The following is a 27,814-nucleotide window of genomic DNA, read 5'->3' as shown; positions in this document are numbered from 1 at the left end:
ATGACGTCACATATTACATCACTCATGACATGGTCAGTGACATCACTCATGACATCACTGATGACATCTCAAATGACATCACTGATGACAACATCCTTGTGAGAAAGTGGCAGACCTCCTATCAGCATAAAATAACCTTTGACACACACATTCAAAAATAGAAGCTAACATTTTCTTAAAAAAGGAGAAACCAATACCAATTACAACAACTTATTAGGTAATTCCAACATCCACATACACATCCACTCATTCACCAACAGTTCTATATAGTCACTCATGCATGTACTTACTCATCATATGTACTCATACACCTATACATCCTGTTACACACTAATACTCATCCATATAGTTACTCACACACAAATTCACACATGCAAATAAACTATCAAAAAACCATTTACTTTATTATACTGCTATATACACACCACTACACATACTTCTACAGAAACTGAAACATATTTACTCTCTTAAACAATCAATTATATATATATATATATATATATATATATATACCAAACACAGTTCTCCCGTTCTGGAGCCTCCGACCCTACAGGGCGGCCTCAGGAAGATGGGCACGGAGCAGCTCATCAAACACCACCGTGTAAAAAACCAAACTGAGGCCCAATACTTGCGACGTTGTTTAATTCAATGTTCAGCAGCGTCAGCTTTCATTTCCCAACGCTTCGGCACCATAGCCTTGTTCACGGGTGAAAGACAAACACAGAAGTGCGCTTGTGCGTGCTTTAAGAAGGCAAGGTCACATGACTGAAAGTGAAATACTTCAATTCCCACAGTGCATTGTATAGTCTTTTCAAGGTATTATTTGAAAGTTCTCAAAATTGGTACCAGTGTGCGTGATTCTTTCACAGTACCTGCACAGAAGACAGCGTGGAATCTCTTTTTGGGAAAACAGTCAGGTTACTTGCCAACATGCCGCGATTTTCCCACTCTTAATGTGACCTGAATAAACAACGTTTTCAGCACGATCGGAGCAGACAGTCAATCTGCCCGAATCCCTTCCTCACGCATTGTCCATTTTTGCTTCAGTAGCTCTCCTTAGTAGGCTGGGCGCGGAGTGGGTCATGCTCCTCGTTTTAAACACCAAACACAGTTCTCCCGTTCTGGAGCCTCCGACCCTACAGGGCGGCCTCAGGAAGATGGGCACGGAGCAGCCCATCAAACACCACCGTGTAAAAAACCAAACTGAGGCCCAATACTTGCGACGTTGTTTAATTCAATGTTCAGCAGCGTCAGCTTTCATTTCCCAACGTTTCGGCACCATAGCCTTGTTCACGGGTGAAAGACAAACACAGAAGTGCGCTTGTGCGTGTTACACACTAATACTCATCCATATAGTTACTCACACACAAATTCACACATGCAAATAAACTATCAAAAAACCATTTACTTGATTATACTGCTATATACACACCACTACACATACTTCTACAGAAACTGAAACATATTTACTCTCTTAAACAATCAATTATATATATATATATATATATATATATATATATATATATATATATATATATATATATGCGCAAACAGAAGTCTTTCACCACAGAACCACCAGGCAGGCAGCAACGAGGAAAAACCACGCAAGTCCCAGTCTTCTTTCGGCAAGTTTATTTAAAAAGGCAAGTTCACCAAATCTGACGCGTTTCGGGCGTCCGCCCTTGGTCACAGATATATATATATATATATATATATATATATATAAACGAGCAATTGCACTTGTGCTTTTGAAGGGGCTCTCCACAGGCACTCCAACCCTCCGGTTTTACTTGTTGCCCCTTGCAGCTTCACAACCTCCCATCTGAATTATTGGCAAGTCCGACGCGTTTCGGAGCTGAAGCGCCCCCTCCTCATGGACTGACAGAGAGGCAAGTAAGGATCACTATCGTAATTCAAGATCATTTTATTTTGAATTAATCCGCCCTAAGTGGGTGTGGCTTGGTTAGATTGCATCTGCCAGACTGCTGGTAGATGTAGTCCATGAAGGCGAGTGTGCATTTGAATCCTTCAGTAGGTAACTTGCCTCTTGTCCGATTTGTACAAGTGACAAATCGGACAAGAGGCAAGTTACCTACTTTATTTTCCATGCATGTAGGTGAGGAAAGTTCCTTGATAATTTTGAAGAGTACTTTAGTACTATTCGACGCCTGTATAATAGAGCTGGCATAGAAATCTGCCTTGGCCCTGAGGATTTCCTCTTTGTATTGCAGTTGTATCTGTCTAAGATCTTTCTTGTCATCCTCATTATAGCCTTATCTCCATTTTCTTTCCGCCTACTTGCGGGGCGCTCGGAGCTGTTTCAGCTCCTCATTGAACCACGGAGCCGACATTTTGCTTCTGTTTTTTATATCTTTTATGGGGATTACCTGGTCCAGGATATCAACTATGTGTTTAGTGAACGCATTATAGTTTTCTTCTACGGTCTGCGTGGGTTCAAAGTGGGTAAGTCCAGGTCAGATATTGGAGTTCCTGACTTAGCTAGTTTAGCCCATTCCCTGCCCCTCCTATAAGACCTTTGCTGACCAGCACTATCCCCGGTGTTTTCCAGCCTAATGCTAAAGTGGATACGGTAATGGTCAGACCAGGTCTGAGGTGCTATATTTAGTATCCTAGTAGTTGACTGATTGGAAAATAACAAGTCTAAGATGTGACCCCCCGATGTGTAGAACCTTCCACCAACTGGGAAAGATTCAGGTTTGTACATGTTTGCCTCAAGTCACGCAAATGGCTGTTGACATTCCCATCTTCCCAGAGATTGAAGTCTCCTAAGATGATCATGTTGGAATCTGCCAGTGCTAGATTGGTGATGGTTTCAAGAAAATTTTGATAGTGTACGGTCCCACCTGGAGGTCTATAGCACAGCAGTCCTGTGAGGAGGTTCCCACTGGAAGAGTGTAGAGAGAACCCCAACATTTCTATTCCCTCCACATCATCTACCTGCAGGAGTCTAAGATCCAACTCCTCCTTGAATGTCACTCCCACACCACCTCCTCTGCCCGTAGTTCTGGGCTTGTGAAGAATTTTATAGCCAATAGGGCAGGCAAAACCTATATCTACAGCTGACTCTGCATTAGTCCATGTCTCTGTTAAAAACAGAGCGTCGAGTCCCATATCCTCTATCAGGCCTCATACCTCAGTAGAGTGTTTAACCAGGGACCGGCTGTTAATCAGTCCCCCGAAAACGGTCTTTCCAGCCTTTCTCACACAAGCTGGGACTGGGGTCACTTTGAATTCTACTTTACCAAGCTTCAGCAGTTGTTCTCTGCCATTTATTAGACGCCCTTGGGTTCTGGCCAAACAGGCACCATTACCGGTGCCGGGCGCCTCCAGGGCGCGGACGGGCACGGACGGGCGCAGACGGGCTTGCCTCTGGCGCGCCCGCTGCGCGCTTGCATCCCCCCCACTTAAATATTGTGTCCTGTAGGAGCTGCCAGACAACTAGAGTGCTTCTCAAAATGGCGCCCGCGGATGTAAGCAAGCCTGACCCTCCCTCACACAAGATGGCCTCGCAGCCACACAGGAGTTCTAGCCACACCAAAGCGGCGGGTGATGAGGTAAGTTTCCTTTTTTAAAGTGCGGGTATGCGATGTATTATGCTGTAGTGTTTTGGCAGCAGTCAAAAATCTTTAAAACAATGAGGTATCAATAATGATATAAAACAACGAACGTGGCGTTTTCAAACAAATAAATACTTTTTAATGAGAAATTATTAAGAAACAAAAGCATTAATGATTACATAAATGTCGTTTTTTTATTTCCTAACTTATAACACTACACAATTCACAACCCACATCTAAATTTTAAAAAAATGTACTTCCATAGTTAAAATAATTAATTAGCAATTAAAAAATATTATTAATTTAAAATAAAATTAAAACGCATAAAAATTAATTAACTTCCCACCCTTTACCCCTATAATTCCCACAACTCACAGCTAAAATTAAACTGTAAAAAATTACTTACACATTTAAAATGTATTTTCAATCAAAACACTAAAGTATTTAACAACTAATTATAAAATAAGTAAAATTAATTTACTCCTCACCCTTTACCCTTATAAAACTGAAACCCACACAAAAAATAAACAATTACCCTAATTAATTATCAACAAATTATTAATTCATTAAACATAAAAAAGTCACACCCTTTACCCCTATGAATCCCACAACCCACAGCTAAAATTAAACTGTAAAAAAATTATTACACATTTAAAATGTATTTTCAATCAAAAAACTAATAGTATTTAACAACTAATTATTAAGTAAATACAATTAATTTACTTCACACACTTTACCCCTATGAAACCAAAACCCACACAAAAAAATAAACAATTGCCCTAATCAACTAAGTATTAATTAATTAAACATAAAAACTTCCCACCTTTTACCCCTATAAATCCCACAACACACAGCTAAAATTAATTACACAAATTCCATATTTAATTTTTAATTCATTAATATTAATTAACTAACTAACTATTAATTATTTAAACATACATTACTTTCCACCCTTTACCCCTATAAACACCACAACCTGGACCTAAAATGAATTACACAATTTCCATATTACATTTTCAAGTAATTAATGATTATTAATTAAGAACTAATTATTAATTCATTAAAAATAAATTACTTTCCACCCTTTACCCCTACAAACCCCACAACCCGCATCTAAAATCAACTACACAATTTCCATATTAAATTTTCAAGTAATGAATTAATATTAATTAACAACTAATTATTAATTAATTTAAAATAAAAAACTTCCTACCCTTTACCACTATAAACCCCACAACCCGCACTTAAAATTAATTACACAATTTACATATTGCATTTTCAATTAATATTAATTAACAATCAATTATTAATTAATTGGAAAAAAATTACTTCCTACCCTTGCCCTATAAACCCCACAACATGCACCTAAGAAAATTACACAATTACCATAATTAATTGCCAATTCATTAATTAATATTAATGAACTAATATTAATAATTTATTAATAAATTACTTCCCACAGTTAACACTATAACATCTCAATTAAATAAATGAAAAAACTATCATTAATTTATTATACTTAAATTACTTCCCACTCTATTCTCCTATAAATGCACAACCCGCTACGGTCCTAAAAAAATGAACATTTTATTAAAATAAAATTGATAACTACATTACATTTAAAATATATACTAAAATACATAACACTAATTAAAAAAATATTTTACACAACTTAGGGGGTCATTACGATTGCGGGCGGGCAAAGTTGGTCTGGCACCGTAACGGAATGCGGGATCGTCCGCCAGGGATGCGGTGGTCTCGCACCTACAATTAGGATGCCACTGTGGCAGTGGCATCCCCCATTCCCAGCATTGTGGCGGTTGGTGTTCACAGCACCGCCCGCCACAATACTGGAAATGCACGTTGTGCATTTGCATGCACAAGGTGACAGGCACCTTGTGCATGCAAATGCAGTGGGGTACCATAGGTACCCCCATGTGCACCCTCCACCCCCCAACTTCCTGGGGGCAAAGACTGCATGCCTTTCCATGGCGGAAAAGCCGCCATGGAAAGGCTGCTCTCTGCCTACATCCTAATATGGATGGCGGTGTCTTATTGACACCGCCACCATACTGAAGGTGTTTTCTGCCCGGTCGACGAGTCGACCGGTGAAAAAGCGGCGGACGGTCTTTCCGTCTGCCGCGGACCTCCCAGCCATCATAATATGGCGGGGGGTCTTTCTGGTGTGGATGGTGGGTGGTTCTCCCCCGCCGGGCCAGCAGTGGCTACTGCCGGCCCGGCGGGGGCGAACTGACCGCTGTCCTAATGGGCCACTATATTTTGCAAACAATATTAATTATTCTATATTTTTTTAAATAATATTTCTTACCTTAAAATCGATATTTTTGACCACAATATTCTTGATGTCGATATTTACAACTTGATATTTGTGTAAGTTGACATTTCAAACTCAATATTTTGTCTAAATACCCTGCTGGAGGCTGGAGAAGTGGGGGGGTTTCACCTTCTGACCACATGAGTAAGTCTCTATCTCCTGACATGGGGAGTGCTCCCCCCAGTTTTAGTCCTGGAGGTTAGGGAGAAAGAGTGGCTGTGACTGCAGTGCTCCCCTGGCATGCTGGGGGGATCTGGAGGAGAGGGGGTCGCACCCGAGTGGTGCAGGTGAGCTGTTCTTCGATCAGTGGCTGATTCTCCCGGCACAATGGAGAGAGATATGATGACTAAACCTGTACAGTCTAATAAAATTGTGAATTACACACACCATGCAGCTTGAAGGTCCACCTAAGGCAGATACAGCAAAGGGACCAGTGGAAGGAGACAGAGTGGCAGGGAACCCTGCACCATCACTCACATGACGATGACATGGAGCTCCAGAGACGAACTTGTCACAAAGATTGACTCAGCTGCAATTGAAGTTAATCTGCTGCGCACTGATCTCCAAAAGGTAGCGGACCATGTCACAGCTACGGAGCAGAATGTAAATGCCGCACAAAAAGAGGTTCATACCCTACACACAGTCTCTATCCTCCAGAGGCTGATCGTCCAACTCGATGAACAAATAGAAGATGCCATGGATAGATCTTGAAGGAACAATCTGAGATGTGTAGAGTTCTCCGATAAAGCTGATGGGCAGTCGACAGAACTGTTCATTGAAGACTGCATTACTAATACCCTGCATCCTAAGAAACTGTCCAAATTTTTCATGATTGAACTCACAGGGCACTGACCCCCGCCCCAATCCCTGCAAAAAATAGAGCCCATACGAAGGCCATAATTGCTTGCTTGTTCAATTTCCATGACTGGGACGCTATATGTCAGTATGTTAGGATACAGGGCACTCCACTGTTCAAGTGGAACCCATTTCAATCTTTCCCAACTACATGCAAAAAGTTCAGGAACAATGGAAAACTTTATATCTTTTAAGAAACATCTGAGAGACTTAAATCCGAAATATAGTTTGATATTCTCTGCAAAACTATGAGTCCTACATGGAGGAAAGGTGCTCTCTTTCTTTAATCTGGGAAAGGACTGTGATTGGCAGGTCCAGGACCTCGAGCTTAGACACTGGATGGAGAAATTTGATGAGGCCGAGCACACAAAGGCAATAACCTTGCCTATCACGTAAGAATGATACCAGGAGTAGCCTGGATGATACACACAGACACAAGGGAGAATTGTGGTTTATCCAGATGATTCTCCTCAGGACACCAAAGTTGTGCCAGACTCAAGAGACATGTTCCAGAGACCTCAAAGCGACCCTGGACAAGCCATAGATAGTACGGACCTGGATCCTGTTTGGACTTTATGTGCTTGACTGTGAGTACTGATAAACCCTATGGTGGATGGGGCTGGCTGAGGGACTGTTATGCTTCCTGAAGGGGCTGGAACTAATATTGACTCTGCTCAAGCAGTCAGGTATTGGGATCTCCGATGTGTGTGGTTGCTGGGTGTGGAACGAGATTGCCTATTGTGGCACAATGGGTTCACATTCACTTAATAGCAAAATATGCGAGTGGGAGGAGAGGTGGAGAGGAGTGAGGACAGAGGGGTGGTTGAGCCTGTGTGCTTTGGCCTCCCATCTGCACTGGGATCTGGTCTGTAGTGAAGCGCAAACTTTTTTTTATCAAAATCAGACTGTTTTAACTTTGATGAATGGTTCTGGGACGGGGGGCGAAAGCTCGTTCCTGGCTCGCCTGTTGCTGAAATGGACAATAGGGTTAAGCTGCCCAGAGGGAAGGGGGATATACCGTTTTCAAAGGTATGAAAAGTTGGGGAATTATGTGCTGCTCTTGTACAAAGTGGTCTGGATTTCTGCCCGCAGAGGGCTTGGAAATGTGGTGGAATGTATGGGAAGTCTGTTGGATGGAGGCATGGCTTAAAATGACTGGAAATGGCGGGACAAGCAATTTCATTTATGACATGGAATGTCAGGGGTATAGCTCAGTATGAGAAATGTTGCAGGGTGTATGTATATCTGAAATGTTATAGAGTGTCTATTGCATTCTTACAGGAAACACATGTATGGAGGCCTGAATTCCTAAGAGGTGGAGTGGGCATCTCTACGCTACTTCCTATTCTGTGTATGCCTATGGTACATTGACCTGGAAGGTAAATATGTGATATTATTAGGTGCCCTGGATGGTCGCGAGGTGTGTCTCGAAAATGTGTATGCCCCAAACACTAGGGGCCCTATTAGGATGACGGGCGGACTTTGCCGGCCCGTCATCCCATCGTAAATCGGGACCGGCCGCCATAAGGGCAGGGGTCCCGGGGGTGCTATTAGGATGTGCCCGCCACAGTGGTGGGCACATCCTGTATTTTCAGCATTGTGGCGGGCGCTGCTCTCTGCACCGCCCGCCACAATGCTGAAAATGCACTTTCACATTGTCATTTACAAAGCGGCAGGCACCACGCGGGGCCTGCCACTTTGTAAATGACAATGAAGGGGGGTACCACAGGTACCCCCCATGTGCACCCCCCACCTGTACTTCACTCTGGGGGCCCGCAGGGAAAGGCACTGAAAACCAGACATCATAATATGGCTGGCGGTGTCTATTAGACACCGCCACCATATTATTCCTTTTCCGTCCCGGCCGCAAGGCGACCGGGGCGGAAAAGCGGCGGACGGTCTTTCCGTCCGCCGTGGTCCCCCCCGCCATCCTAATATGGCGGGGGGGAAATCTGGTTATGATATCGGGCGGATTGCCTCCGCCAGGCTGGCGGTGGCTACCGCCAGCCTGGCGGTGGCTACCACCAGCCTGGCGGAGGCAATCCGCCCGATATCATAATGGACCCCTAACTGTCCAAACTTCTATGCTACATCCAGATGCCATGCTAAGCAAAAAATGACAGGACATGATACAGGGTCTTCACCTCCTAGAATCATGGAGAGAAAAACACCCAACGGAGAATGCATGCTAATGTTACACACCAGCAGCAGTGACTCACAACTTGGTAGACTCTGGTTTGGTCTCCAGTGGATTGGCACAAGGGGTAAAGGAGACATCCGACTTGGCCCGCTATATGTCAGACCCTTCCCCTGTTTTAATGAGCTTTGAAGGAGAACGTAGGTGCAAATCGATACCGCTGTGGAGGCTAAGAATTGAGGCAATATCAGACCCCGTATTTGAGGTAAGCAGTGAATGAGACAATACTTTGAGGAGAATTGGGGTAGTGCAAGTAGTAGAGCGCTGAACTGGAAAGCAATGAAATTAGTGCTCCGATGGGGTTGAGTGCGGGGGGCGATGCCTAAAGACAACATACGGAGTTAGGCGACAACCGGAAATGGATATTCAAAAACCCCGGGACGACCTGAGACAGCATCACAAGAGCTCTGTAGAGCGCACGCGCTAAGTAAAACTGCTGCGTAGTGCACACGGGCTCAGAAAACAGACGTGAGCGCCATTTTTAAATCAGTCACAATAAACGAAAAAAAGAAGCAAAGAAAGGACAATATAAACCAAACAAATGCATGTGCCATCTTGAAAAGAGGTGAAAAGCACATAATGCAATAGGAATGCACAAAGGAAAATATGAAAGTAGCAAAGAAGAGATAATAATAAATAGTGGCAGCTGTTGATTAAATAAGAGATGTTATATAATAAATAAATAATAATAAACAAAGAAAAGAAGATTAACAGACATACATATTGAATAAATATGACTACAGAAGGCAAAAGTAATGAAGCTACTGTAAGAGTGTGGCTCAATAGTTAAGTGGAGAAGTGTGGCTCAATGGTTAGAGCGGCTGACCCTGATGCAGAGGTCTAGCCCGGGACCAGGGTTCAATTCCCCGCCTTGGCGGGTCTTGAGCTCAAAATTCCACGGGCCTGATAATTCTCACCTCGGTGCCTATTCCAATCATGGAGTCCCACTCTGCAACTCTGGGCAATAGCTTGCTTAATCTCCACAACGACCCCACAACGCTAAGGATGCCTGGCCTCCACCTTGGGGGTGCCCAGGAGTGGATGCCTCACAGGGAAAGCCAGGATGGGTTCCACAGCGGTATTCGTATAAAGGCCTTGGGACCCATGCGGGTGAGTGGTGCGCAAAACAAGTATCAATTTACATTTACATTTTAACATGAGCTCAGAAATATATAATGAAGAAGATGTTACTGGAAATGTTTTAAGTACAATTTTCAGAAGGCCATTACCCTTTAATTTATGTCAGTAGCAAAATGATGCACAAAGATGGGAAAAGTGGACAAGGAGATTTGATTTTTTTTAAAGCAACATGTAAAAAACATACTGATGAACAAGCGAAAGATCTACTACTCAATTGTGTAGGACATGAAGTTAAAGACCCATTACGTTGGCGGGCGGAGGTCTGCCCGCCACCGAAACGGAAAACGGGACCGACCGTCAGAGGTGCAGCAGTCCTCCAGGGCCAATTAGGATGCGACCGCCACCTGGCGGTCGCATACCGCATCTTTTACATGGCAGCGGGAGTTGCTGTAATGTAAAAGTTGCATGTTGTGCATTAGCATGAACAACGTGACAGGCACCGCACAGTGCCTGCCACCTTATCCATGCCAATCAAGGGAGGTACCATGGGTACCCCCCAAGGGAAGCCACCCAACCCCCCACCCTCCCGGGGGCACACAACGGGCCCCCAAAACCATTTACTGTATGCCTTTCCATGGCAGAGTCTCTGCCATGGAAAGACATACATACTGCATACATCATAATATGGATGGTGGTGCCTGTAGGGCACCGCCACCATATTGTGTGCCTTTTGCGCACGGCCAGCAATCTGACCAGCGGAAAAGTGGCGGACGGCCTCTCCGTCCGCAGCGGTACCCACCGCCATGCTAATTTGGCGGTGGGTAAATGGGCTTGTGATGGAGGGTGTATCGTAACCGCCTGCCCGGCGATGGCGATCCGCCCGCCATCTTAATGACCCCCTTAATAGTTACATTCCCACATCATGAGTGAAACACGTATGAAGGGCTTATGAAATGTTTGAATGCCAAATTTGACCCTCAAATAAATTTGGATTTTGAAAGATACAGTTTCAATATGGCATGTCAATGAGCAAATGAGACAATGGATGATTATGTCACTAGTCTAAAAAAGTTTGTGACATACTGTGAATTCAATAAGTTTAGTAATAAAGAGGCCATATGACTAAGAGTAATACAAGGGTGTAACTCTATAAAATTTCGAAAAAAATTACTAGACAAAACATATGACCTACAAGAAAAATTGGGCATGGCAAAAACAGAAATGCATGCTTAGAAACATGCTACGAAGAAGGGAGAATCAAAGCAATTTAACAAGTCAGGAAAATGTAAAAAAAAATGAATACAGGGGAAAAGATAGAAACACAGTTCAGAGGGAAAAAACTGTGCTACATGTGTGGATTCAGTTCCCACATCAGAGATCATGTCCAGCGATGGGACAACAATGTAAAGAATGTGGAAGATACGATTATTTTGCAAATGAATGCAGGTTCAAGCAAGAGAAGAAAGAATTTGGGACAAGAAAAGAGAACTGGAAGCAAATTAATTTAGATACCAAAAAGTGGAAATACAAGATATGTTAGATAAATGGAAGGAATTGAAGAAGATTTTGAAGAAGAGTTTGAACAATCAGAAAACCTTTACATGATGCAAGTATATAGTGATTTTCAACAACTTAACATGATCTTGAGAGAAAATATTTTAAAAACCACGTCTGTGGATTTAATGGTTGGGCTACAAAAGGTTCCATTTATTCTGGATAGTGGAGCAAAATGCAATATAATGTGCATAACTGAAAACATGAAAATGAAGGAACAACCTACATTGAGCCAATAAAATGTTAGTGTTTTTTGGTGGTGGGGGGGGGGGGCTAAAATCCTGTTCTATGATTGGGAAAATTTGAAGAGACATTACAATACAGAGATGCAATAATAGAGAAGATATACATGTATTAAAAGGTGAGGTTCTAGGGCCATGTTAAGTAATGTCACTGCTCAACTCATGGGTCTAATAGCAATGAATTGCCATATCTCAACAGATCACCCAGTTCTGAGTAAAAATCCTAACTTATTTGATGAACTAGGCTAATTAAAAGACATGAAGATTACTTTACATATAAATTAAATGATAAAACCAGTGGTGCAAACACATAGGAGAGTACCAGTCCATATCAAGAAAAAGTGGAGAAAGAGATTAAATTGTTACTTGAACAAGATATAATTGAGGAAGTAACAGGTCCAACACCTTGGGTATCACCCATTGTTATTGTGCCAAAAAAGGACACTGATGACATCAGGATATGTGTGGACATGAGAATTCCTAAAACAGCCATTGAAATAGAGTGATATCATTTAAATGATGATATCATTTAAATGATATCATTTAAATTATATCATAAGTACTATAAATGGGGCAACGTTTTTGGATTTATATAAAGGATATCATCAATTAGAAATTGAGAATCAATCCAGGTACATCACAACGTATTCAACGCTTTTGGGATTGTTTAGATATAACCAATTACATTTTGGGATATGTTCGGCGGCTGAAATCTTTCAGGAGATTATAAAAAATATCATAAGGCCAGTACAAAACTGTATGAATTACAGTGCCGATATTTTGGTCTTTGGAAAAACACAGGAAGAACATGATCAAGCGTTAGATGGAGTATGGGAACAACGTCAAAAGGCTGGATTGACATTAAATAAATAAAAAATTGAAATAAACAAGAATGAGTTGACATTTTGTGGACACATATTCTCAGCGAAAGGAATGAGACCAGATCCCAATAAAGTAACAGAGTTACGATCATTTCTAGGTATGCCTAGTTATTTTAACATCTAGCACTATTAGCACTTTAGAAATCATGGTAGTAGGAACATTGTTTTCTTCTGTTGTTTCCTGATAATGTTATTGATCAAAAGATCGTATCAGACTTCACTTGTCTTTTTTAAAATTGTTTTTTTTATTCCCCATCATTGATTATTGTATATTGTATTAATTGCCCATCTGCTTTGCTCAATAAAAAAACTTTTTTTAAAAAAGGTATGCCTAGTTATTGCGCACGATATGTGAAAAACTTTGCAACTGTAAGTTTACCACTTAGAGAGCTAACAAGGAAGTAAGGAAAATTTCAGTGGAATGATGAATGTGAACAAGCATTTAAAGAAATAAAATTAGAAATATCAAAAGCAGAAAACGTAAAATATTTGGATCCACACTTATGTGCAGAACTTGTAGAAGGTGTCAGTCCTGTAGACCTGGGAGCAATTTTGGTGCAACATAAACCTGGAAGCGAAACTCCTAGGTATGTGGTCTCTCATACTAGTAAAAGCCTATCCAAAATAGAACAGAGGTATTCTCAACCTGAGAAAGAAAGTTTAGCTTTTGTTTGGGTGTGCGAACATTTTCATAATTTCATTTATGGAAAATTGTTTCTAATTATCTCTATTTTTGGAAATCCAAAAACAAAGATGCCACAGAGAATTGAAAGATGGGTAAGGAGACTTATGGATTACGACTTTAGAATTATTCATAACCCAGGAAAATAATATAACCCAGCAGATTACTTACCAAAGGCATCCATCGAAGACAGATATTAAGCAACGATCAGAAGTGAAGGAATAAATATGCTTCAAAGTCAGATCAGCAATTCCAAGAATTGTTAAATAGAACTTTCCATTAAAAGAAGCAGGGATACAAACATGAAGTTAACTGATGGTAGATGGAGTATTAATCTCTTGGGAGGAGGCACAGGAGATACCTAATGGGCAACTGTCAAGATTCAAATATCTTCAAGTAAAGAGTTGGAGCCTCACTGGTGGGTTATGCGCAGAACATTCGAATGAACTAGAATCCTCAATAAAATCTGAAGGAACCCGTGGAAAAGAGGTGGCAAGATGGTATTGGATCCTAATGGAGAGCTCAGATGGAGACTTTAAGTTACCAACACTGTGGGAAAAGCAATTACCGGGAGAGCTGTTGACAGACCTATGGCAAGTATCTTGTGACATGCTATAATCCATGGTACGTGCCTCAAATTTAAGGCAGAACCACCTTTCTGTCTCCACATGGATTATTGGATGCCATATAAGCTGGCAAAATTAGCAAAAGGCGTCACGCCAAGATGCCCTAAATGTCGGAAAGAAAAAAGTGATGACAAAAAAATTGCCCGGATTTCCAAGATTTATGGCTGGATGTGAGTAACACAGTATCTTTAATACTTGGAAGGTCGCTCCAGATAAGCAAATCTCTTGGTGTTTTTGGGCTCCCGGATAACTATGAATCTTAGTCACAAATTATAAAAAATTGAATTTATTATTTAATATTGCTTGCCCGTAAGGGAAATATGTAAGAATTGGATAAAAGTTATGCCCCCAAATAAAGTAGAATGGTTGGCCGCAATAAAATAAACTGTTCTGCTAGATAGAGCTTCTAAGCTTAAGAGTAATGAGTTCTGGCTTCCCTTTGAGAACTGGGTAAAATTCCTGTGCACATTTATAGTCAAATGATTAGGCCTTTATACCATTTGTGCTTGATTACTTTTAAGCATGGATGGAAAATCCGTTCCGCTCGCGGATTTCGCGGATTTTCTGTAAATTCGCAATCCGCGAGATTCGCGAATTTCCCGCAAAATCCGCGAACGGAAATCCGCGAACGGGGATTGGGTCAAAAGCTCAAGCTGACTTTTGTAACTCTTTTAGAATGGCGCCAGCAAGCTGCCAGAGCCATTCTAAAATTTTTACAAAAGTCAGCTTCAACAGGAAGCTCTAATAGATACAGTAAAGCAGGTGCTGCTCAAATTCAGTTACACAATCATTAATCACCCCCAAACTTGGGGTGATTAATGATTGTGTAACTTAATTTGACCTTCAACTGGAGCACCTGCTTTACTTTATCTATTAGTGCTTCCTGTTGAAGCTATTTCTAGCTATTTTAGAATGGCGCTGGCAGCTTGCCGGCGCCATTCTAAGTGGGGCTGAGGGCAGAAGGGCACAAAAGTGGGACAGAGGGCAGAAGGGGACAGAAAATGAGTGGGGCAGAGGGCAGAAGGGCACAGAAACAAGTGGTACAGAGGGCAGATGGGCATAAAAAACAAGAGGGTGGCAGTGATTAAGCAGGCAAAAAAAAACCCGCATAATTGCAAAGCGCCTCGCGAACACCCGCGAACACACAAAGCGCCCCACAAAAACCCACAAACACGCAAAAATAAAAAAATCCGCAAATTTGTGCGAATTCGCAAATTTTGCGGATTGCCAATTCGCAAATCCGCGAATTGCCAATTTGTAAAATTCGCCCATGCTTAATTACTTTGGTGGTGGCCTCAGAGAGGGGCTCATCAATAGCAAGGCTTCCCATGGTCAGAGTACGAGAAGCAAGGTATAGATTGACCCATCTTAGGTCTAATAACGAAAGGACTCCGGACGGTGCTATATCCAGGGAGACCCTGGAGTACGGTTATTCTTACCTTTTGTAGACCTGGGCTGATGAGGACAAACATTAAAAATAAATAAAGAGAATGAATTCATTGAATAAACACAAAAAGATGACACACTTCAAGAAGTAAAAGAAATTATTCATGAAAATAAGTGGAGACAATGGAAGTCGATTTCAAACAAATATATTAGCATTTAAGAACATATGTTCTGAATTATCTGTGACCTCTACTGGAAAGGAAACAAAATAATAATACCAGAGAGTCTGCAACATCGTGTAATTGACTTGGCACATGAAAGTTATCGAGACATCTATGCAACAAAGAATTTTCTGAGAGAAAAATTGTGGTTCCCAAGATTAGACAAACAAGTTAAAGAGATTGTTCAGTCTTGCTACAAATGTCAAAGTACCTCCAAGGAAAGAGGGATGGAAGAATTGCATATGTCTGAGTTACCGGATGCTGTATGGTTTAATGTAGCAGCAGATTTTTATGGACCATTAGACTCTGGGCATTACTTACTAGTGATAAGAGATGAGAATTCTTGTTTTCCTATTGTGAAGTTGATATTGTCACCATCTATGGCAGCAGTACTTCCAATATTGAATGAAATATTCTCAACATGGGGAATTCCAAACATTTTAAAAACAGACACTGGACCACTGTTCAATGGAGATGAACTAAAAAAAATTATGAGCTATCTACGAATAGTGCAAAGAAGAGTAACACCAATGTGGCCTCGAGCTAATGGAATGGTGGAAAGACTGATGGGTACAATTAAGAAAGCTGTGCAAAGAGCAAAACTTTTGCAAATATCGATAAATCAAGCACTATGCTTGAGCAGCGAATATACATCGGGCACTCCCCTCATCTTTACATCATAGAGTCTGACTTCTAATACTGTTCGCATTATTGCATATACCTGGTGATCGATGTACGTCTACATGTCAGAGGGGATGTAATACATTGCTTATCCAGTTCTTGTTGATTGCTGTCTCTGTGCGGTAGCTTTCTTTTTGTAAAAATTAATAATAAAGTTTTTTTAAAGTTACTTTAGACCTGGTTAAATGTGGGCTCTCCTGTGAAGACATAATTAAAGCTAAGCAGCAGCATTCTACACCAACAGTAGTCTCTTCAGGAGGTAGGCCCCAGTATAAAGAGTTGGTGTAATGAAGGCCTTGATGTAACCGTCTTCGATTGCGAAAGGGGAAGGAGATAGAGAAACTTTTTCCGCGTTTTTAACAGGCCAAAGCAAGTGCCTTCTAACCTGTGGGGCGAAGGAAGCATTGGTATCAAATTTAACCCCAAGATTGCGTACTACCGTAGTGGGAGAAGGAGGTAGGGGGAATATCCTTAGGCCAAAAGCCATAATCCCAATTAGGCAAGTAAGAAGTAGCTGCATATCTTCTGCATAAGATATAGCCTGTACTCCGAAAGATTATTTTAGGGTGGCCAAGGGGGTCATGCACACATTAAACAATGTGGGACTTAGAGCAGACCCTGAGGGACCCCATATCACAATTGATTAGAATTGGATAAATGGAACCATCTGAACAGACTGAGACCTGTAAGGCAGAAAGGGGCGGAACCACAGACACCAATGGCCTCTACGTGTTGCAAAAGCGTTACTTCGGAGACCATGTCAAAGACCGCAGATAGATAAAGGAGAATCAGAGCTACCTTCTTTGTCTGATCCATCGCTAGTCTTACTGTATCTGAGACTTCTAACAATATGGTCTCTGTACTGAAGCCTGGGTGGAAGCCTGATTGCATGGGATGAAGAAAGCATTATGTTTGAGAAAAGCAGAAAGTTGTTTGTTTATCAACTTCTCCACATTTTTGTAAAAGATGTCAACAAAGAGATTGGACAAAAATTGGCCAATGTGGGCTTATCAGTTGCCATGGTGTGGGCATAAGGGGCTGGCTTTATACACATGATGTGGTCCTGTCCATCTCTGACATGCTACTGGCAGACGGTGGGGAAAATGTCAACAGAGCCACTGGGTGGACTATATAGCTCACAATGAGACAGGTACTGCTGAGGCTGATCCCATCTCTAACAAAAAAGAAACTTAGTAGAAAGTTTGTTCTACTTAGCCTACTTTTAGAAAAACATTGTGTAGCTATAAAAAGGTTGCTGGTGGTTCCCCAAGTTATTCTGACTGGCTTAGAGATGTTTCTGAATGGTCAACTGCTGAGGCGATACGTAAGAAGCAAGTCTTCAGGGATAAAGAAATTGGGAACTGATTTGAGGGCATGGTCTGGTTTAAGATAATCCCAGGAGAATGCCACCACAGGGGAGCCCACAGTATGATACACACAGGAGCCACACTATCACCATTGCAGAAGAGAGGGTGCAGGGTCCTGTTACGGGCAAAGTTGTCCCCAAAGATTAGTCACTATATGCTAGTACGAGATACCCCTTAGTATATTTTTTGGGCCTGGCAAAATACCAGTGGGGGGACGGAAGGACTTTTGGGGATTTGTTTACCTGATAGTATTGAGGATTGCATCAAAATGTTGGAATGTAAATCTGTTGATTATTACAGCTGCATGTTGTATCCTATGGAACCTCAATAAATATCACATAATATAAAAAAGAGGAAACCCGGATGCAGCAAATGCTCTCAATTCAATTCAAAATAGTCTTTATTCGATTTTTTTCAATCATAAAAAGACATTTACAAAATTGACCCCCCACACCCAGCAAAATACAAGATCCACGAATAATCATTTCATTTTTATCTAAAATGATCAGACTAGCTCTACACAATTTATAAAATTATTAAATATGTTATATTAAAAAACGGTTAAAAACAGTTATTAATAAAAAACTAAATTCATCATTTGCAAAATATATCAGTTGCTTAGTACAGTGTGCAAAATCAGATAGCAGCATGTAACGACCAGCCCTGGGTTATTCCAAACTCATTTTGCGAGCCCGAATTATCCACATCCAGTGAAGAAATTTCGACATGGCTATAACAACTGACTGGGAGGTATCAGTTCGTAGGATCCTAACCGCCTCACTAGCAGTTTTAAGGCCCAACTGGGCGCAAATCGGTTTTAGCCATGATCGCCTGGGTGCGTTATATTCTGGGCAGGCAAACAACACATGCCCAATATTTTCCTTTTGATCAGGGCAAAAGGGGCACCCCGAGATTTGGTTCTCATACCATTTTACAGTTAAGGCATTTAATGGTAATGTCCCCACCCTCAATTGATGATACCTCTTCCGGTCCTCTGGGACATTAATCCAATCCCAATAAAGTTCTAGAGCCGGTGCATGCTTGAGTTCTAGGAAGTCTGTAGTAAAAGATCGTTCAATACGACATCCAAAACACTTAGGCTCAACCATGCTCCAATACAGGTCTCGTAGTACTTTCTTAGGGGGGAAGACATTCCTTACAGGGTCGTCCCATAGTGAAGATAAGCCCATAGCCATATAGATTGTTTTTACCTCTCTCACCCATGAAATTTATGAGCTTTGTCCAAAGCTCTAACCTCGAGGAAACCCTGGGCATACTGGGAGAGTTCTGGGGTGACCCATAGTCTCCTCCAGTAGGCTACTGATCTGTATTTGGCTATGTCCTCAAAACTATGAGTTCCCAAATCATAGTGGAGAGGTATTAGAGGAGTTTATTTATTTATTTATTTGTGTGCTTCTATAGCGCCTGAATAAACCCCCGAAGGGGTATCTCCGCGCTTTTGCTAGTTGAAGGAGATTTATACCATGCCGGGTCACTTACAGAGGTAGCAAGGCATGAACAGGTTAACTAATAGTAAAAAGGTGAGCCTTGAGGGTTTTACGAAAGGATAGGTGATTGGTAATGAGTTTGAGTTTAGGGGGGAGGGAGTTCCAGAGAGCGGTTCCTGTGTGCGCCAGAGCACGATCTCCCTGGCGAGACTTTTTTATTTTAGGGACCTGTAGTAAATGGAGATTGCTCGATCGTAAGGATTGGCCTGGGACATAGGGTTGGAAGGTTTTAGTGAGATATTTGGGGCCCTTTCCTGTCAGGCATTTGTGAATGGTACACAGAATTTTAAACTTCGTGCGTTGCCACACTGGCAGCCAGTGGAGTTCAGCTAGTAGAGGACGGGAGGGAGTTCTAGATGGAGCATTAAGGACTAACCTCGCCGCCGTGTTTTGGACTACTTGCAGTTTGTTAAATTGGCCTTCATTGGTTGACAAAAGAAGGCCATTGCAGTAGTCCAATCTACTGATCACTAGTGCCTGGACTAGGGTTTTCCTGTGACTATCAGGTATATAGAGGAACACCCTTTTCAATAGTCCAATAGCCCTAAAGCATGTGCCAGCAACTTGATTGACGTGATGTTTAAAAGTCAAGGCTTGATCGAATAACACCCCTAAGTTTTTGACAGTCTGCTTTGGGACAGGTACTGGTCCTAGTTCTGTGGGCCACCACTCTCCAGACCACAGTGTCGCCGCTTCCCCGAACAATAGAACTTCCATTTTGCCCACGTTGCATTGTAGGCAGTTCTCGGCCATCCACCTTGACACGGCCCTCATGCCTTCTGCAAAGGATTTTTGCAGGGCAGGTGTAAAAGTTTTGAAAGGGAACAGAAGTTGGGTGTCATCGGCGTAGGATACCGGGGTAAACCCAAAGGACCTCACTAAGTCGGCCAGGGGGGCCACATACACATTAAATAATGTGGGGCTAAGGCATGAGCCCTGTGGCACACCCCTGGTGAGCTCCCTAGAGATGGATTTATGGGAGCCCAGCCTGACTTCTTGGGAGCGGCAGGAGAGGAAGCTTTCCACCCAAGACAGAGCTGCACCTCCCAGCCCTACATCCCTCAGACGGCCGAGAAGCACTTCGTGAGACACCGTATCGAAGGCAGCAGACAAATCCAACAGCACCAGAATCATAGACCCCCCACTATCCAGTGTCATCCTGATGTTATTGGTCACTGCTAGTAGGGCCGATTCGGTGCTGTGGTTTGGCCTGAACCCAGATTGAGAGGGGTCCAGGCCTTCTGCTGCCTCGAGGTGATTCGATAGGTGGGTGTTTACGTGCTTCTCTGTCATCTTACAGATGTAGGGTAGGAGGGAGATGGGCCGGAGGTTAGAGAGATCTGTCCAGGGGGAGGCCGCTTTCTTCCTTATAGGGTTTACCACCGCTATCTTCCATTCCCTCTGGACTTGTCCCTTCGCCAGTGAGGTATTCATTACTGACTGAATGGAGGGTCCCAAGATGGAAATCAGAGGGGCCACCATTTTAGCAGGAAGGTAGTCATTGGGGGAGCCGGTTTTCATGTGGTTGATGAGGAGTGGAAGATCTAAATCACTGACTGGTGGAATAGTAAGAAAGGTGTTTTTAATCTGTGCAGAGGGTACACATGGGGGGAAGGGCCAAGTTTCTGTGCCTTGGGAAGCGATAATTTTGTTGTAAATCAGATTGATTTTGTCCTCAAAGAACATGGAGATCTCATCGCACAGTGTCTGTGAGGCATCGTCAGGGCTCTCACTGGCTGTAGGTTTTACAAAGCTTTGCAGGATTTTAAATAATTCCCTCGGACAGTTACCCGCCTCAGCAAGTTGTAGGGATAGATTATTTTTCCTTGCTAGTTTTATATTTTTGTAGTAAATTGACTGAGCCTCTAAAAACATTTTCCTTTCCTGCCCATTTTTAGATTTCCTCCATGCTTTTTCTAGCCTCCTACATTTCTGTTTCTCTTTCCTGAGGTCAAGGGTATACCACTTTTCTTGTTTGGTGGGGGATACTGCTTATGAAGTTTTAAAGGGGCAAGGGTGTCAATAGATAATTTAAGGGAATTATTGTATTTTTCCAGTGCCGATTGGGCTGAGTCTGCTTCGGAGATTTGAGGTTGTTGCCAATGTTCACGCAGATTTTCAACAGATATTTTATGCCATTGGCGACGGTAGATTGGAGGAGGTGGTGTTCTGGGTTGTCGTTTGGTAGGTCCAGCCAGATAGAACTCAATCAGATAGTGGTCTGTCCAGTGGATTTCTATAGCGGGGAGGCACCTGATTTTAGTGCAGTTGGAAAATATGGAGTCGAGGGTGTGACCACCTATATGAGTCACACCACTATTTATTGCCTCTAGTCTAAGGTTGGCCAGGTCTGCTGTTAGTTGGATTGTTTCTGGGTGTTCAGGGTTGTCCATATGTATATTAAAATCCCCAAGGAGAAAAAAGTCCTCCTTTGCCCTAACATGAGGGGCCAGTAATTCCAGAAGGGACAGAGCAAAATCTGGATTCGGTCCCGGTGGGCGATATATTAGTGCACCCTTCCATGAGATGTTACTTGCTAAGTTGATTTTAAATACCATAATTTCCAGAAAAGGGGTGGAGTTTTGTTCTAACATTGCTATCTTATAAGTGTCTTTAAATATGATGGCTAATCCACCTCCTGTTTTAACTGTCCTATCCACATGTATGATTCTATAGCCTGCTGGGACCCCTAGTGTAATTGCAGTTATTGTATGGGGTTTCATCCACGTTTCGGTGAAAAAACATATATCAGGCTGCTGGGTAAAAATCAGATCCCAGATCTGAAGTTGATGTTTAGGAAGGGACCGTACGTTAAGGAGAAGGCACTTAAGTTCCAGGGGAGATGCTAATGTTGAAACATTGTCGTGGGTGCTGTCTGTTGCCACAATTGATTGGTATTGACATTGTAGACACGAAAAGCAACCCTCGAGTAACTTACAGGATAATCGAGTATCACAGATCCTCGTGGGTTGTAGCTGGCGTAGAAAGTCAGCGGGATACGTAATAAAACGAGTACCTGTATCGTCGGGGTCCATAATACATGGGCCCTAGCCCCTATGCCTCGTCCTGTCGCGGACGGGCGCAGACGGGCAGCTCTTAGGCTGGTCTTCGGCGTCGCTTCGGCGATGCTGCGCGCGATCGCTGAGCGTCTCTAGGGGCGATGGCTAAATAGGCCCTCAAGAAGCAACCACTAGAGCGCTAACCGCTCGGGAAGTGCCCCCGCAGGAAGTGACTGGCTCTCCCTGACCCGCCCTCCGCGCAACGGTACTGGCTACCGCGTCGGACCGGGGCGGGCAGGAGTAATGACGAGCACAGGCTTCCCCTTTACTATGAGTGCTCCCTCCCCTTTGTAATCAGGGTGGGGGCGAAGGTATATATCGCACAAAGCAGCAAGTGTGACGATTTTACAAATGCGTGCAGTTTGAGTGAGTAAGGGATTTTAAAATGAGTACACAAGCTAAAACATCGTTATTACATCAACAATGAATTTTAAAAAGGTTATGCAGGCAAATCACAGTTCTTACATGCATCAGTACTCTAAGCAGTGCGAGGCACAATTGTGTTTCCTTCAGCAAGCTAAGCAGAATTGAGACTCTGCCACCGCCTCTCTTCCGCAGCTTGCAGGTGTCTGGGCTCCGCCTAAATAGGCCCTCAAGAAGCAACCACTAGAACGCTAACCGCTCGGGAAGTGCCCCCGCAGGAAGTGACTGGCTCTCCCTGACCCGCCCTCCGCGCAACGGTACTGGCTACCGCGTCGGACTGGGGCGGGCAGGAGTAATGACGAGCACAGGCTTCCCCTTTACTATGAGTGCTCCCTCCCCTTTGTAATCAGGGTGGGGGCGAAGGTATATATCTCACAAAGCAGCAAGTGTGACGATTTTACAAATGCGCGCAGTTTGAGCGAGTAAGGGATTTTAAAATGAGTACACAGGCTAAAACATTGTTATTACATCAACAATGAATTTTAAAAAGGTTATGCAGGCAAATCACAGTTCTTACATGCATCAGTACTCTAAGCAGTGCGAGGCACAATGGTGTTTCCTTCAGCAAGCTAATCAGAATTGAGACTCTGCCACCGCCTCTCTTCCCAGATAAGCCAGTAATGTTACGAAGAAATTTATTTTGGGCTACCGTTAACTTTCTAAGGTTACTGGGCCCCCAGAGTTCAGCCCCGTAAAGGACCGCTGCTCCAACTTTTGCATTGTAAATCTTTAAAACCGGAGTAATAGGTCTAGTATGTGAGGAGAATAATTCCTTGGTAAGTGCTCCTGCCAGTTGTGCCTGTCTCGTAACCAGCTGGTTAGTGTGCTGTTTCCAATCTAATTTGTATGACAGGGTGATACCCAGGTAATTAAAAACTTGGGTCTGTTCTAATTGCACCCCGTCCATGTTAACCTTCCCTCTGATATGTTTCCGTGTGTGCAGAACCATGAATTTTGTTTTAGTTGTATTAATAACAAGACCGTGGTCTGCACAAAACACTTCGAAGACTCCAATGGCCTTCTGAAGTCCCTGTTGGGTCTTTGAAATTAGTAGGGTATCATCCGCAAACATCAACAGGGGGATCAGTTTTCCGGCCAACTTAATGCTCTCAAAATGGGCCGTATTGCAAGGTGAAAATAAGGTGCCAGTTCCCACACTGCAACATATCCTGTAGCTGGTGGCTATGGAATCTACACCTGAGCAGGCTGTCACCAAAGAGAGCAATCCCCATCAAGAGGGCACGCTCTCAATTGTTATGGACCCTAAACCTCCCATTTATTTCAGAGGCAGGCTTTCACTGGAGCATTAAAGCACCCTGATGAGGGAGAGTGAACCTACATTAAAGGAAGTGTTCAGTTGCATGTGAGGAAAGTGTGCACTGGAATGCGCATGCGCTACCCCTCGAAAGGGAGTCTTGCACTATGGTTGAGGACACGCGGGTTACCATGTAAGAGAAGTTTGCATTCTCTCTCAAGAGAAGCTTCACAACAATGTAAGGTATGTGTTCACTAGTGAGTAAACAAAGCATGCAGAGGCACCTTCCTAACCTTGGTATCCGTGGCTACGCAAAGCAATTAAATCATTTTCTAGCAACGTGAAACCTGCACCTTTCACTCTTTCCAGGTTCTGTTTACACAGGGAGGCACAGGAGTACAGCTGTGGATTCTGGGTCAGAGGGTAGAGGAGCAGGTGGGTGGAGCCAGGAATATGTGCTTCAGGGAGGAGCCGATCTACAGGTTCCTGAGGCCAACCATGCTGCACTGACACTAGCTACATGAGCGGTTCCCAACCTGTGGTTTGCAGACCCTCAGGGGTCTGTGACACATTCCCAGGGGGTCCACAGACAGAAGTTTTAAAAGCACTGAAAAGTTCCTTGTATAATCAGTAGTTTTTGGGCAACAATAAAAGTGTCAAGATAACCCTAGTGATTAATGTACCTGCTGGAGAGAGATGGGTGTTTTGTTTAGTGGCAGCTTTGACTCATTTATGGTAGGGCACATGGTTAATATACCTGCAGCAAAGATTGTGTATCATGCATTTTAAAGAACAGTATTTTATGTGCAATGCACAGTGGGTTCCTGCTTTTGTCCCAGAGATTATTTTGTTACTGTGCAGTTCATAAATTACAAATGTAATCTAGCACAGTGAGCTATGAACTGCCATTAACGAGCTGCATGCAAACTGCATGGTACAGTTTAGGAAGTTATGTTTTATCCCAGTCTTCCCCCAGTCTTTCTTTATCCTAATGTTGCTTAAAAAGTTTGGGTGGGTAAAAATACATTCTTATGAAAGTGAACCCTAACTACTGTGTTCTGTTCTGAATCCTGAGTTTGTGCTTCTCAAGACCAAGCACTTTTAAAAAATACCTACGGGTATGGATGACATGTGTATCCTACACATTGTAGTCTCTTTTGCCTTATGTACCATTTTCTATACAATGATTTACACATGTATGATTCATTGACACTGTGTGTGATACAAAGTGCTCCGACACCCTATACTGTTTCAAGAAGTTCTATAAAACAAATGAAGTACATGTGACAGGCGGGCTATGGAGAGATGAGAGGCACTGTTGGAGGGTGATAGTGAGGGAATCATTGAAGAGCCCCAACGGAGATTGTCCTATCCTGGAGCATAGTAAGGTCATCGTTCACTATGCTTTAAAAGCTAATAGGAATGTTTGGTGTGTACTTGTTTGTGAATTTTTGAGAATGACTGCTTTAATGTTTGAAACGTAAATCGTTCAAATTGCTTGGGGGTCACAGCTTCCAATAGTGACTAATTGGGGGTCCCTAGAAGTCAAAATGTAGGTAACCAATGCTCTACATCATGTGACAGTGTCTGAGAACCTGCTCACTGCTCTCTCACCACTGAGGTCACAGGGGGTCACACTGAGGCCACCACTGCTTATCTAAGGGGTTCTGAGCCTGGAGACCTGGTCCCATCACACCCACCACATTACAGTTCAAGAGTCCCTGTCTATACCAAGGGACACTGGCATTATGCAGCAGGGGAGGACAACGTCATACAGCAGGGTTGACTAAATTATGCAGAAAATGCCAATCATGCAGCGTGATGCAGCCCATTTTGTGATAGTATTTCTTCACAATTGTGTCATTCTAACTCATGGCAACACTGCTTGCGAAAATATGTCACCTTATTAGCACCAATCAATCTAAAGAAGCAATTAGCAACTGATAGGGGACAGGTCAACCTTTGAGAAGGGACTTTCGCTGCGCAGGAACACATGATGCCTAATTTGAGTAACTTTTGATCTGATTAAGCTAGAAAAAAATGTTTTACTGCAGATTGTGCAGTAGATGATAGATTATGTGGCAAACCCATACTAGTCCTAAAACGCCACAGCATCTCATCATTCCAGTGGACCTGCCTATAACTGACATTGGGCGGTTTATCGTAGAGACGGCACTCCCAGCCCCTATCTATAACCACATCCCTTCCTAATGGAGTCCTCCCAAGCGCAGTCCATTGCACCTTGATTTGTGAGCCCATTATTCCAAACATGATAGCCCTTAAACATAGAACCCTGGTAGCAGTACCACCAGGGGCCCCAGCCATTGAGCTTTGAGTGCTGCCATGGTAACCGTGCCATAGAGGTGCCCTCCTGCTGCTAAATATTCAATATTTGTCAATTGGTCCCATCACCCATATCCAAGTTGAGCCTAGAGGTCCCATTCAAGACCTCCCTCCCAGACTCCCCACCGCCACCACCAATGAACCTTGAACTCTGACCCATTACACTTACAACAGGAGAGTCGGCATGCAGCTACATATCAAAGCCTGCCCTGGTCCCATAAACCTATCAAATCGGAGACGGCAGTCTCCCCTCATCCCCTTCTAAACTTGACCCTGGGTCCCTCCGTAGTTCTCCTTAATGGCCCAGAATTGGACTCACTATAGTTACCCTAGTAGCTCACTCCATTCACCTAGCCTCCCTGATCCCTAGTACCATCGCACCGTTGGAACTCAGAGGGCACTGATGTCCAATCCCCATGCAACAAGCATGTAACTTACCTCAGTGGGCCCAAAGGCACCAACCTATCGAACCTGGCACATGACACTACCTTACTCGACCGTCAAGCACCACCCATGTAACCCCCCACTCCGGGTACCACACTTACCAGAGCACGGCGGCTGTCCCCATCACAAGAGAGTGCACAATGGACACGGTGAGGTTCCGCCAGCGCCAGGTGCGGGTCCGGTCTTTCTCCACCAGTTTGGGCATCGGAAGAGCACGGAGGAGCCTGCCGATGAGCAGGAAAGTCACAGCGGAGCCCAGCACCAACAGCGCGGGGGACTGAGCGAGAGACATGCTGCCCTAGCACCAGCCTGAGGGAGCCAGCCGCTCACACAGGACACTACGGGGGCCCTTCACTCAAGACCCCGCACTCCCACTCAAGTCTCTGCTCCTGACCACTCCTTGAGGACCCTGCTCAACTGTCACCAGCCAATCCCCCGGGTCTCTCCCCCGGCCCCTAGGTCACCCCGCCCACTCAAACGAGTCTCTGCTAGGACCAGGGACTTTCGTGTGGCTGTGGGCCCGGGGCTGCGTCGCTCGCTGTGAACTTGTTGCTAGGATGGGGCTGTGGCTCGCCCTTGTCCTCGCTGGGCTGGAATGGGCCGCGCGCACCGCCCGCTGCCGCGCCTCGCGCTGTTGTGATGCGGTTGCTACTCGCTCTCTGGGCTACAGTTCAGGGCTCTGCCCACTTCTGGTGTGTATCTTCTTTGTCCGCCGGATCGTTCCTCCCACTCACAGAAGTCATTATATTATTTCACACAGTGTTTTTGGGACTGCCAAACCCTTTTCAGCCACGCCTTCGGTTGTCCGATCAGTTTTGAATCAAGAGAGGCTGGTTTGGCCTCCGTCCCACAGTACCAAAACACTGCGCAGCCTACGCCTACCGAAATCACAACCAGCTTTCATCATAAACTGTACGCACACATCAAGGTACTTCAGCTTTTCCGTCGCAAATACAGTTCCGTGGCTGTACGGAGGCTAATCACAAAGTCAACAGTTTTTGTGTACGGTGAGAAGTGGTTTCCCAATATTAGTCGGGATATGACAGGTAAAGTACAGCTAGCAGCAGGATGGAAAACCAAACCAGGCTACAGCCAGC

At 43.6% G+C, this 27,814-nt stretch overlaps 1 protein-coding gene across 1 annotated transcript in view; it reads right to left on the bottom strand.

Annotated features, from left to right (window-relative positions):
• LOC147730338 (TLC domain-containing protein 1-like) overlaps positions 1 to 27,355 on the bottom strand; it is an 80,761-nt gene extending 53,406 nt beyond the window's left edge. The window contains exon 1 of the mRNA XM_086955148.1: positions 26,819 to 27,355. Coding sequence (XP_086811274.1) covers positions 26,819 to 27,009 — 191 coding nt within the window. The 5' untranslated portion in view covers positions 27,010 to 27,355. The remainder of the gene's footprint in view (positions 1 to 26,818) is intronic.
• Between the last annotated feature and the right edge of the window lie 459 nt (positions 27,356 to 27,814).

Source organism: Lissotriton vulgaris, chromosome 2_1 (genome assembly GCF_964263255.1).
Source record: "Lissotriton vulgaris chromosome 2_1, aLisVul1.2, whole genome shotgun sequence".
Lineage (NCBI taxonomy): Eukaryota > Metazoa > Chordata > Amphibia > Caudata > Salamandridae > Lissotriton > Lissotriton vulgaris.
The sequence above is the reverse complement of the archived record's forward strand: the minus strand, read 5'-3'. Positions and strand labels throughout refer to the sequence as shown.